This window comes from Clupea harengus, chromosome 15 (assembly GCF_900700415.2).
Source record: "Clupea harengus chromosome 15, Ch_v2.0.2, whole genome shotgun sequence".
In the NCBI taxonomy this organism is placed as follows: Eukaryota; Metazoa; Chordata; class Actinopteri; order Clupeiformes; family Clupeidae; genus Clupea; species Clupea harengus.
The window spans coordinates 10,812,981-10,826,068 of record NC_045166.1 but is presented as its reverse complement, the minus strand read 5'-3'; the positions used below and the strand labels follow the sequence as shown (position 1 = coordinate 10,826,068).

Genomic DNA, 13,088 nt, shown 5'->3' with positions numbered 1-13,088 from the left:
TGGCAGATTGCATCTTTTGGCAAAAAAACCCTCTCAAGTAGAAACTGCTCCAGCCAAGTGGAGAAAGACGGCCATGCGAAACACACTCGCTGACTCAAAATGCAAATTAACACATCAACTTGGCAGACGACTAAGAATCAAGAGCATAAACCATGTTGAGGTAACTTCCTTTGACAGGGCACATCTTTTTTCAAACCTGGCACCGGGAGTAATAGGCACTTCAGTAAAACTATTTAGCGCCCCTGGATGTGGCTGCTTCAAAAAATAAACGCAAACTTAACGCTTTTCTGCCTGACAAGCGGCCGCGTCAGTAAACAACATCTGCACATTATCGTTATACACCATCGTTTAAGCAACTAGATGTAGGCAGGTCTTAGGGCATTGCTGATTAAGGGCACAACTTAGAACTAGTTACAAGTAAGAATTAGAATTAAAGTAAGGGTTACTTAGAACCCACAGAGTCCTGGAGGACTTAGAGATGGGTTAAAGTCTAGGCACATCAGACTCGTGTCAGTCTCTGTGCTGCTTGGTATGACTCATGGGGCTTTGAAGCTGCCCTGCCCGGGCATGTAAGGGGGCAAAGGGGCAAAGCTGGGAGCAGGCTGGACACTCTCATCATGGCGGCATGAGTGCAGTGCAAGTAGCGCTAGCAAGCCACAGAGTAAAAGAGTAGTACGTAAGAGTATGAGGTTTGCTACTCTATCGTGTGCTTGCGCTAAAGGTACAGTAGGTAAACTGTGCTTGTGCTAAAGGTACAGTAGGTAAACTGTGCTTGAGCACAGAGAGAGTGCCCTCTGAAGCCACTCAGGAATGCACAGCTTTTTAGCCATTTTTTGAATCATTAGTTTAAAATCAGAGGCACTCTAAGATGTCAGGGGAATTTGACAATCCAGATGAAAATGATAACCCTGAAGCTATATATAGTGACTAAATCCAGGTGATCGCATTCTTCAACAAAAATGATAAGCCTGAAGTTATATATAGTGATTAATAGTTCATACGGTGATGATATGATGATGTGATCGTGGCATTAAATGATCCGACTTTGTTCTCCTTCTTTGGTGATTGTGCAGGTGTTATGTGTTATTTGGCTGGGTTATGTAACTTTCTGTTACTAAACTAATTCAACAAACAGCTGGTCGCAAGGAAGATTGCATGTGATGACTGGCCACCGCAGAGGGGGTGGGAAGGAGTAGAGGATTGTTCTCAATTTTTTTTATTAATACTAGAATGATTTGCATATCTTGCTTCCATTATTAAAGCTGGGAAAAAAAGGCAATGTGTGTGTATGTGTGTGTGTGTGTGTGTGTGTGTATGTGTGTGCGCGTGTGTGTGTGTGTGTGTGTGTGCGTGTGCGTGCGTGTGCGTGTGCGTGTGCGTGTGTGTCTACTGTTCATGATGGTGCATGTCTGGGATGACAAGGCATTGCTATGTATTGGTAGAAAAGGGGGTTTGCATACTTAGTCAAGGAAGATCAAAATGAAAAGGTGTAAGCGTGGAGGAAGCAGTCTGCAAGTCAGTACATGGATTTGCCCAGACACACCTTCTACCAACAACTCAAGATTGACTGAGAGAAAGGCCAAATATAATTTAGAATGTCCCGTATTCGATGGTAGGTACCTTCAAAAGTAATCTGCAACAACACTCAATATATATTACAGTTTTGCTTGATTGCCAAAACACATTTATTGAAATGATGTTCCCTTTCCCCAGACTCCAAACACAAGGGCATAGCTGCACACTCATCTTCACAATCTTCAAACTTCCATGTCAAGACCAAACTCTCCACTCAAACCCATATAATCTTACATCTCAACCAAATATTTCCATCAGATATCACACAAAAAACACACCTTTAAATACACACACACTACAAAACAGCCATTACACACTGGTGAGATCAATCCAACACTACCGGAAAAAAACGGAGTAATGGCGCTTATGGTTTTCCCTGACAACGACCTCTTTACAGGATGAACACAACATAAAGACGCAAGACCTGCACATTTTCAAAACTCTTAATTCCTCAATGGACTGTAGAATTTTAGTATAAAAGTAAATGTACTGTAAAAATATGCAACTACATAAACAACATAGAATACAGTAAAATATTTTCCACGTGTTATCCCAATATAAATAATAATATAATATTTAAAAAAACTGTTTGTATGTAAAGTAAGAAATGTACACATTTATTCGGCCTCAGCTTCCTCTCAATGTTCTGGGTCAGAGCAGAGATTCTCATCAACACCACAGGCAATATTATCCTGAGGTTCTGATTGGTGTTAATTGGGCTTGAGCTGTGGTGACTTGAGTTAATTGAATTTCAATGCTTACTAAATGAGCACATAGTGTAGCTAGTGATATATCTGAAGGGATGTGTGTGTAGTTTTTAACAAAAAGTTCAACAAATCTGAATCATGTGTGAAAACAGGGTCATGAATCATGTGTTCCAGGGTGTCGTGTGTGCCATTAAAAACCTGACAAAGGTCTTAATTATTATAATGTTTATAGTTTTGGAAAATGTGTCTGTCCCCATCAAAATGTATGTTTGTTTTAAATGTGTTTTATCTACCCATCTACAACATCACCAATATAGTTTGCCATGCATTGAGGCCATTAGGTTGCAGTGATAGCGAATAGCCATAGACTCCATTTCTCAACGGCACAACATCCGATAACAACCTGGCGCTTAACACCCAGAACACCAAGGAGATCATCATGGACTTCAGACTTCCTTGGCATCAACATCTCCGATGATCTCACCTGGTCCCTAAACTCCTCCATCCTGGTCATTAAGGCCCAACAGTGCCTCTACTTCCTACGGAGCCTTAGGAAAGCTCACCTGTGTCCCAGGATACTGGTGGACTTCCATCACTGTACCATTGATCGACAGCATACTGCGCAAACTGCACCTTAGTGTGATACGGCAACTGTTCCGCATCAGACCGTAAAGCACTCCAGCGAGTGGTAAAAACTGCCCAACGCATCACCGGGCACCCACATCACTGTGCATATAACCAAATGTACATGTGCTCTTCATACTCTGCATACCTTACCAAGTATACATATGCTGTTCATACTCTGCACACTGCATACTTAACCAACTGTACATATGCTGTTCATATTCTGCATTGATAGAAATATTTTCACCTAACAGCATACTTAAACAAATGTACATATGTTGTTTGTACTCTGCATACTTATCCAAATGTACATGTTGTTCATACTCTGCATACTGCATACTTAACCCACTGTACATATGCTCTTCGTACTCTGCTTTAATAGAAATATTTTCACCTAACAGCATATTTAACCAAATGTACATATGTTGTTTGTACCGTACACACAAACCATTTGCACTCTCTATTCTCAAAATCTGTCAACTTCTTTTCGTATTTAAAATATTTTTACATTTTTGCATATTATAACTCTCCACTGTCCATCACTACATATTGTAAGACATCACTGATGCTGTAGGACTTACTTTTCAGGCACTTATCTGAAAATAATACTCTATATTTGCACTTCTGGTTAGATGGTTACTGCATTTCATTAGCTTTGTGCCTATACTCTACACAATGACAATAAAATGGAATGGAATGGAATCTCATTTCATCCAATAAAAAAATAGCAAAGCACTGATGTGATTGTAGCTGGCAGATATCAAATACCTCCGTATGGATATGCTGTGTGATGACAAGTTAAGAAGATAAATCCTGTTTCATGAGTAGGCAGAATTATTTCGTAACATCTTTATGAGTACAGGCGGGAGAACAATTGGGTGGATTTTTCTTAACATGCTGACACAGGAAGCAACAGGGAGATGATGGTGAAATCACCGAAAACAGTTTCAACTTGTTAAAACCAGCAATACACAGAGAGCAGCCATTCTAACGAATTAATCAGGAGATTAGTTCAGGGGGTTTCCACCCTTTTTTTATTTGTGTTGAGAGCAAGAGGCCTTTCAGTTTTGGCTGGCCCAGCTGCGAGTGCGGACCGCAGGGGGACCAAGAGAGGCAGTGGCCTGCAGCGAAAAGTGCCCGAGCAACAGGCAAGCTTCATCTTGAAAGACTGTCTTTGTGTCCTCTTAAGATTGGGCTGTTCATGTTGCCAATCCGCTGGTAGACTGACTGATGCTTTCATCTGGTGATGAATTCAGTATCACATTCCACCTTCTACATAACTACTTATTTACCACATACTGCTTACACCAATAAATATCATGTTTTGCAGTGTTACGATGAAATCAAAGAATAATTCCTATTTTTTTATCGCATGTTGCGAATACTTCCTGTTGATGCAGATAATATCAGTTCTATCCAAATATGGAGATTTACCAGATTAGAACTACACCTTTAAAGATGAACTGACTGACTGCCAGCCTTGATTTGTGGCCACTCTGTACTTGGCATTTTGGGGGTCGCTACGCTGCGCCCCTCCCTCTCCCTTCCCTCGTTGTTTATAAATGCGTGCCGCTCAGACGTCCTTGACTGACGCGAGTCGCTCCAGGAATCTGGGGGTGTCGCCTTACGACCACATGCTGCAGTCTCGCAGGCGCGCTGCACAAACACATACACTGGGAAACTGGATGAGGAGCAGGAGAAGGGGGGGGGGCACCGAAGTCTTTCGCTTCCCACAGCACGTATAGGTCAGCAGTGAATGGCTCACACACCTACTGGAGGAGGCCCAGTGCTGAGTCTGCATGTGTTTTGAGGGGTATGTTGTGTCACCACGCCTATCTGGCTTGGTACCATTGGCTGAGTGTATATGCATTTTTAGGGCGGTAGGCTACGACGTGTTTGTATGCTGTGTTTGTCAAGGTCACTGGCTCTACCCCCCCCCCCCCCTCATTTATTTGATGCCATTGTGGATTCAATGATTGGGGAGCCTCAGGTTGGTATTTCAATTACAGATGAAATTCATGGCCAGTGCTGTTGGTCATCATAAACACTCCCAAGGTAGAGATGGACAAACAATGTCTTGCCGACGGCAATTTGTCTGAATGAGGAAGTGGAGGCCAGTCTTACTCATCCGGCAGCCACTGCTTGGAGACTAGTTTCCTGAATGTGCATGCATGCATAGCCAATAGCATGAAATTATTTCACTTGAATCAGAAGGGTAAAAGGATACGAGCATGCCTGTTCTCGCCTTCTGCATGTATCTGTCTAGATTAGAGGAATTTTTTCAAGATGCAGCGAGGCGATACGTTTGGACTGAGGTGGTTGGATTTATCAGCTATCGTCCCATAACACATACTAGCACCCTTGCACACCTAAATACACTTCAAGGTACTACTTTGACATAAAAGGAAAGACTATAGAGCCTCTATTTTGGCTTTCATTCTTTCATTTCTTTTGCCATCTTCAGCAGTTACCACCTGGCCATCCCCCCTCTTAATACCGGCCAAGAGTGGCACCTTAATCTACACTACAAGGGTACAAGTGCGTGTAATGAGATGAAGCCACTCTCCTATCTCGGACTTCTCTTACTCTGAGGCACTCAGGTTATTCTCCCCTTCCTGCCAGAGCGCACACTATCAATAAGAGTGAGTAGTACAGGATCACAGCCGTCGGATGTGAAATCCTACCCCACTCCGTGGTGTGTGTGGAGGGTGTGTGTGTGTGAGTGTGTAGAGGTGGGGGTGGGAGTGGAGGGTGTGTGTGTGTGTGGACCATTCCATTAGCGGAGGCTAATTCAGAGATCATCAGGGGCTGTAGCGCTAGTGCACAGGCATCATCACAGGCCTCACTCATGAAACATTCAGGGGGATGAAGCCACGGCAAGCCGAGCGACGCCATTGGCTGCTCTGCTGTCAGCCCAGAACAGGAGACGGCCTTCGATTGGTCGAGCCCCTCTCCCAGCCGTCTAGCCTGGAAGAGAGAGTTCCTGTATTGATCCTTGAGGCGTTCTCATTTGTGGTTTCATCAAGGGCAAAGAGTTTGTTGTTGGTGCCATCAAGAAGGAACATAACCCTTACTGCTGAAAGTGTGTGTGCTATGGTGTGTTGTCATGTCAGTCATATAGTTTCATACCAAATATGTGAGACATATTTTTTTTCAAATCACCATAAAAACCTTTGGTCATACTGAACACGAAGGCACAGTGCTTGTTTGTTTTTTGAGGACATTGTTATAAAATGCTTTAATAAATAGTTTGATTTATTTTTCTAATAACAAACATAAATTCCACTAAATGAACCAAATAACTTTTGCAAAGCAATTCTTTTTGTACAAAAAAAATTACATTTTTTTTTATAATTCTCATTCCTCTCCTGCCATGCCCATATGTGATGCACAATCCTTTTTAAACGGCTGTGAAGGATAGTTTTGAAATTCCTTTATTTTATGTCCTCCCCGATATGGAAACAAGGTGCTGTCCAAGAGAGATTTTCTTTTTTTTTTTTTTTTAACATGAAAATTGCGAAAGAAAATACACAGGTCATTGTCGCCACTTCTGAGGTAAACCAGATGTCTTTATGGGTTGGTACCTCGAACACAACCCCCCGCCCCCCCCAAAAAAGAGGAAAAGAGCTTTACAACGACAGAAAAAAAATTGTTCCCTTCATGAAGCCTCAACCCAAAATAAGGTGAAAGCAGATTACAAAAAAAGAAAAAGGAAAAAAAAAAAAAAAACCATCGTTTTGAGAGGTCAGATTGACCTCTCTCACAGCCGACACGTGCCAATCAGCGAGGGTCTTCTGCAAACGTTTCCTGGAGCTTACACGTTTTTTTTTTTTTGTTTGTTTCCAGAACATGACCGCAAAAGGAGGACAGGAGGGGAGAGACTTTTTTTTTTCTTTAAATGGAGGCGAACAAACACGCCACAATACACCACACAATCTTAAAGCGTTAACTCCTTATAGTGAAAAAAAAAACCAAACGAACAAACAAAAAAATAACATAAAAAGATGACCTCTGAATACGTTACTGTTCTGCCTTTGGGACGCTGTTAATTTGTTATAAAACCTGCCTGTGAGAACTGGCATAAATAAAAGGAATGGCGTTGTAAAAAAAGAAATTAAAAATCATAACAACAGTAATAATAATAGTAATAATAATAATTATAATAATAATAATAATAAAAAAGTGTGACTTGTCTTAATTTACTAAATTCAAATATACACAGCGACTCCATCATTATATACATATATGTACATGTTCTTGTCTTGTCTTTGATCAAATACCTCAATGCTTGGATGAGAGTGTCAGAAAATAGAGATACTACATAACTGAAGATGCCCCTATCCCTTTTGTTGGAGATTGAATAACCTTGTGGGGTAGGGTTAGGGTTAGGGTGGGGCGGGGTCGGGGGCAGAGGGAGAACAACCTCGGCAGCGATACGCAAAAACTGTGTGTGTCTGGGGCTCGTAGAAAGGCACTTGCTACCAGTTCAAACCAAAAAAGAAACAAAAACGAACTAAAACAAAAACAATACTGCAATCCTCTTTCTTTTCTTCAGCCGAGACAACAGAAAGGACTAGGGGTGGGGTGGGGTGGAGTGTGGTGGGGGGGGGGGGGTAAATCAAGGCCACTCTGTAGGCACAGGAGTATTTTTGTTTGTTTTCATCCCTCGTTCCTCAGGCCAACGCACTTTTATAAGGCCGGTGTGCATCGTCGAGAACAGCTGGACAAACGGATACAGGACAGGGTGGGAGGGAGAGATGGGGACACCTGCTTTTTCCGCTGGGTCCTAGAGTCAGTCAGTCACCCAACCCACCACTGCTGCTTAGCCTCCCTATAGTCCGTGGCAGAAAGAAATTGCTAACACAGGGGGCGATAAACAAAACCACAATCGTTTGTAAACAACAGAAAAATGTTCTTTTTTGTTTCTATACATTTATATTAGTTCTTCCTCCATTATGAGTTGTTTTTCTCCTTTCACACAGCAGGACACCTCTCCGAAACACAAAAACGAAAACAATAGAACAACATAGGCCTCTCTTGCCTTGCCTGATTATAAAGAAATACAATTCTGCTTCATCTGTACAAAAAAAAAATGTGAATGCCAAAGAAAGGGGGAGGAGAAGGAGAAAAAAAAAAGTCCTCCACGTCGACATTCAGCTTGAACAGCAACTCATTTGCTGGAAATAAAGAAATTTCAACCCATGAAAACACAGAGGAAAAAAATAAAGTTCTTTTCAAACTGAAAAGTCTTTTTTTTCTTTGAAATGAGATGAGAGAGTCACTCCTCCCATCTTAAGATTCTCTGTCAGACTATAGTTGGTTGGGGCCAGGGTAGGGGGGTGTTGGGATGGTTTAGTGAAGAGGTTGGTAGGGATGCTCTATGGAGGTCTGGAGATGAGGTGTTGGTGTGGTGGGATGGGGTTTTGGGGGTTGTTTTTGAGGGCTCATACGCAATGGTCTTTGAGATCGGTGCCGACGTAGATGTTTTTACAGCGGTTGTCTTTGGGGCTGTGGGCCACCCCTGCCGTCTTTGTGGTGGTCCGGTGAGGCGCCTTGAGCGATGCGGCATTGCAGCAACTGCCGACGCCGCCGCCACCACCACCGCCACCGCCACCGCCACCGCCACCGCTGCTGCTTTGGGTGGTGCAGATCACCTCTCCCTTGGCCAGCCCCGGCCCCTTGGAGTACATGCGTAGCTTGCCGTCCTCCTTGCCGCAGCCCTCCACGGCCGGCTCCAGCTCCACCTCCATCATCCCACCACCCCCTCCTCCTCCTCCTCCTCCTCCTCCTCCTCCTCCTCCTCCTCCTCTCCCCAGCTCCAGGTCATCCTCGGCCTCCTCGTCGTCCTCGCGCCCGTCGCACATCCGCTCTGGCGTGCCCATGAGCTTGGCGCGCTCGTACTGCGCGTCCAGGTTGCTGTCCTTGAGCCCGGCGGCGAGGCCCTGGCCCACAACGTGCCGCAGCGGCTCTAACTGGTTGTTGATGTTGTCGTCGGCGGGAGACCGGCGGCGGCGCCTCTCGCGCTCTTTTCGTCGCTTGCGCATCCACCACACGCACACCACCACACAGATCACCCACAGGCCACAGAAGACCACACACAGCACCGGCACCAGGTAGTCTGCGGAAGAAGGAGCCGATTAAGTAAGCAATCAATCAAGCAGGTTAGCAAGTAAATTTGGCTTAATTCCAAGTCAGCACCTATGGCTAATTTATTGGCCAAGACGGCTATCGTAAATAAATAAATAAATAAATAAATAAATAAATAAATAAATAAATAAATACCGTAATTTCAGGACTATAAGCCGCTACTTTTTTCCCACGCTTTGAACCTCGCGGCTTAAACAATGACGCGGCTAATTTATGGATTATGATACCTGTGACTGTATACGGTGGCTTTGTGTTTACGGTGGCTTTGTGGAGCTAGGATGCTAGCATGGATGCAGCCGCATGGATGCTTAGCTCCACGCGATTTCTCAGTATCTCTCAATAACTTAACTAATGTCAAAATAACCACAGTCTACCAGTGTAGACAGAACACAACTCAAAACACTTTAGAACATTTAAAAAAAGTTTACAACAATACAAATCCAGTCTTTTCAAGTTCTTTAGCTCACTGGTTTCAAACTAGCGTCTTTCTTCTATCTCGCTGTCTTCAATCTAACGTTCTAGTTTATGATTGACTCTTGCAACTGTGCTCTCTTAAAGCAACAGTGCACTTATCGTAACTGGCAAAACTAATAATAAGTATTACTATTGTATTACTTTTGATATTCATTTTAGCCTGTGTAAAGTTCATTTGTTTCAATGTACCGGTAGGCACCTGCGGCTTATAGACATGTGCGGCTTATTTATGTTAAAAATAATTATTTTTCAAAAATTCAGTGGGTGAGGCTTATATTCAGGTGCGTTCAATAGTCCGGAAATTACGGTAAATTAAGTTAATTTGGGATAAGAAGGGGGCAGAGAAAACACACCTTAGGGTCTGTTTAGAAAAAGTGGCCAAAAACAAACATACCAAAACAATTAAAAGGAGTATTAGTACAAGGCTCAATGAGGCCTTTCTTTTCATTTATAAAGGGACTTTGAATTAGCTCAAGACTGGGTGTGGCTATGGGTGCAGACTATTAAACAGCTAGACGACTCATCCGATGTGCAAAAACGGCTTCCTTCGCCTTCCTTCCCCAAATCATTCCACAACAATGACCATACAAGGCCATACAATACTTCTTAAATAAGCATTGACAAAACACAAGTGTGTTCTTCAGGCTTTCCGACGAGCCCCAGCACCAACCACAAATATGCAGACTCTGACTTACTCTGACTCACACTATTGAGTCGAGAGCCGCAGTGTTTTGGCGAAAGAGTCCGACCGATGCGAGTGAATAAATCACAAGAGTGTCTTGAATGACTCCCACCGATTACGAGCGCTGGCTGTGAAATTGATTGGATTCACTCGGCTCGGTCCAAATACAGCCCCACGCTGTGCATCAAGAGGCAAGGAAAGGGGCACTCATTGAGTGATGGGCTTTGATTGACACCCGGCACACCAGGGGCTAACGATGTGTGTATAATTTCTCCCAAAATGTAGAATCAATACAATTCCTTTCGCTCCCATAAATTCACTGATCATTTTTTTTCACCATAAATCATTTCTGAGTAACACTTTATTTGGATAGTCTGCCTACAGGGACAGCTGGTTTGTTGAAATTCAAGTTCAGCATCACCTTAACAAAACCCAACTGTTAACCCTGAACCATAAACTGTAGTTAACTGTAGTTAAAATAATGTGTGTTTATAATCTGAGCATCTGTAGATAGTCTATAGGGGACCTTCCAAATCAAGTGAGACCCAATATCTGGTGCTGTCTTTCTGGGACGGGTTTTACGATAACGGTGTCTCTTAACTTTTGTAAGGAATACCTGTCAAGTCTTCCTAAATGAGAAGAGAAACTCTAAAACGTTTGTTTCATCTTGACAAGGGCACACTCTACTCACCGACTGACTGGGGCATGACCTGGGTCTCCACCTTCACTTCGATGACTGCCAGCATGACGGTGCTGTTGTGCCTCTTGGACAGCGTGCTGACGATGGCGCTGGCCGCTTCCTGGATGCGGCTGTGGTCCGGCTGCTCTTCCTGCTGGAATGACTGACAGGAGCAGAAAGCAGAGGGTTAGTATGGAGCACGTGTGCACTAGTATGTGCGCGCGTGCGTGTGTGTGTAATTTGTTTGTGGACTGAAACGGGGAGAGAGAGAGAAAGAAAGAAAACACAAACAGACAAAAACAATACAATGGGCAGTGTCTCCCTAAGCCCTACCCCTGCCTTGTCTGCATAGCCACCCCTGCTCCCAATGACACTGGAGCACATTACAGGTGTGTGTGTGGGACCACAAAACACCCCCAGACATCCACACACACACACACCAGCGGCTCCCCCATACAGATGAGAGGGACGGTGGGCTTCTGGACCGGGCAGCCCTGGCGGGCACTGACTGGCACGGTGCCATCCCACAGAGTAAATCCTCTCTGCCCTCTCCGCCATCAACCCTCTCTGATCCTGCTCTCTTGTACTGATCGAACACTAAACAGCATGAGGCCAGAGGAGGTCCCACAGAGAGAGAGAGAGAGAGAGAGAGAGAGAGAGAGAGAGAGAGGGGGGGGGGGGGGGGGGGGAGACCGTAGTGGAGGAAAAAAGAAATGCTGCATTGCAGTTGGACCTGCTGTGGGTCTGTCGACTGAAAGTCATTACAGAGTAAACCCACTCGTTGAGCAGCTGCATGGAAAGAGGGGGAGGAGAGGGATGGGGGGGTTCTAGTGTGCAGACTAACTGGCACTGCCTCGGTGTGATGCGTTCGACGGAATCCCGTGCAACTCGGAAGGAAAGGAAATCAAATCTGCATCCATTAGCGTTTGGGTCTCAAACCAACCACCACCCCCTCAGAAAGGGCTTCCCACATGCCAGACGTTAACTATTAACGTCCACGGAGGACGAGAGGACGGCTCCCAGTTCCAGACAAGGCATTTCCCTATGTGGACATTTCGCTCATATTGCAAGTGCATGAAATCTCATTATTTGCATGTGCATCTGCATGCTGTACTCACTATGGCCACCTCCACGGCGTCCTGGTTGGTATACGACAGGTCACAGAGGACCAGTAAGGCGTGATCTTTGGCCAGGTTCCGCGTGGCTGGAAGATACCTCAGCTCCGAACAGATGTTCTCCACTGTTGTGCCCTGTTGTGGAACAGGAACAAAGCAAAAAACCAGACCTATGACGCAAGTGCAGAACACTGTACACTCATAAAATTGCACAACTAAAAATCACAGAACACCGCACAAGTTGTAAAGTAGTTTGGCTTTAGTGCCAGGCGGTGTGCTGCGGTGTGCTTGCCCCTATCTATTTTTCAAGCTGCTACAACACAGACAGACCTGACAGGACGTCGAGACAAGTCGAAAAGAAAACATAAAATATCTGAAGAAAGAGGTCAAAACTATCCATAAAATGTGTCAAGTCTAGGGGCTGGCAAGACTTTTGTTGTTTAGGGCTTCCAGACGAGTAACAAGAAGCTGTACTGTTCTATTTGTTTTCACTGGGTAAGATCAGGACATAAGGCAGATATTTTGAATGGAATGTAGAATTTTCCAATCATTTAGTTTCTTAGTGTATATTAAGCTGCTTTTCTTTACCCAGAACATATACTTATGTCTGGGTCATTATTGGCAAATGCTATGCTCGACACCTCTAAACAGTATTGTTTCAAATGCAGTTTTTTTTTAGCAAACTGACCTCATCAACTACCTAATCCATCGAAGAGCAAATCCAGAAATCTGCTTCACGCTTTCTAATCTGTGGCATCTTTCACTCACCAGGGGCACCTTCTCCCGGTTGAAGATGAGCGTGATGCGGGCACAGCTGTTGTCCAGGAATCCCGTGTTGGGCTCGCACTTGGTGTGGACGGTGACTTGCGGCTCCGGGGAGGAGCACACGCCCCACTGGTGGCACGGCGGCGAGAAGCACGTGAGGAAGCTGTGCTGCAGGCAGCCCCGGCCCCGCGGGCACGCGTGCTGCTGATGCTGCTGCTGCTGCTGCTGCTGCTGCTGCTGCTGGTGGTCCTGATGCTGCTGGCCCAACGTCGCTCCGGGCAACAGGCATGGCCGCCGCCCACACACCACCTAGGTGGAAG

General features: G+C 44.7%; 1 protein-coding gene across 1 annotated transcript in view; it reads right to left on the bottom strand.

Moving 5' to 3' along the window:
- Nucleotides 1-1,649: 1,649 nt before the first annotated feature.
- The window catches only part of jag2b (jagged canonical Notch ligand 2b), a 56,629-nt gene continuing 45,190 nt past the window's right edge, over nt 1,650-13,088 (bottom strand). Inside the window, exons 22-25 of the mRNA XM_031581087.2 lie at nt 12,772-13,077; nt 12,007-12,138; nt 10,901-11,051; nt 1,650-9,024 (exon numbers count right to left, since the gene is read on the bottom strand). Of these exons, the coding sequence (XP_031436947.1) occupies nt 8,351-9,024; nt 10,901-11,051; nt 12,007-12,138; nt 12,772-13,077 (1,263 nt within the window). The 3' untranslated portion in view covers nt 1,650-8,350. The remainder of the gene's footprint in view (nt 9,025-10,900; nt 11,052-12,006; nt 12,139-12,771; nt 13,078-13,088) is intronic.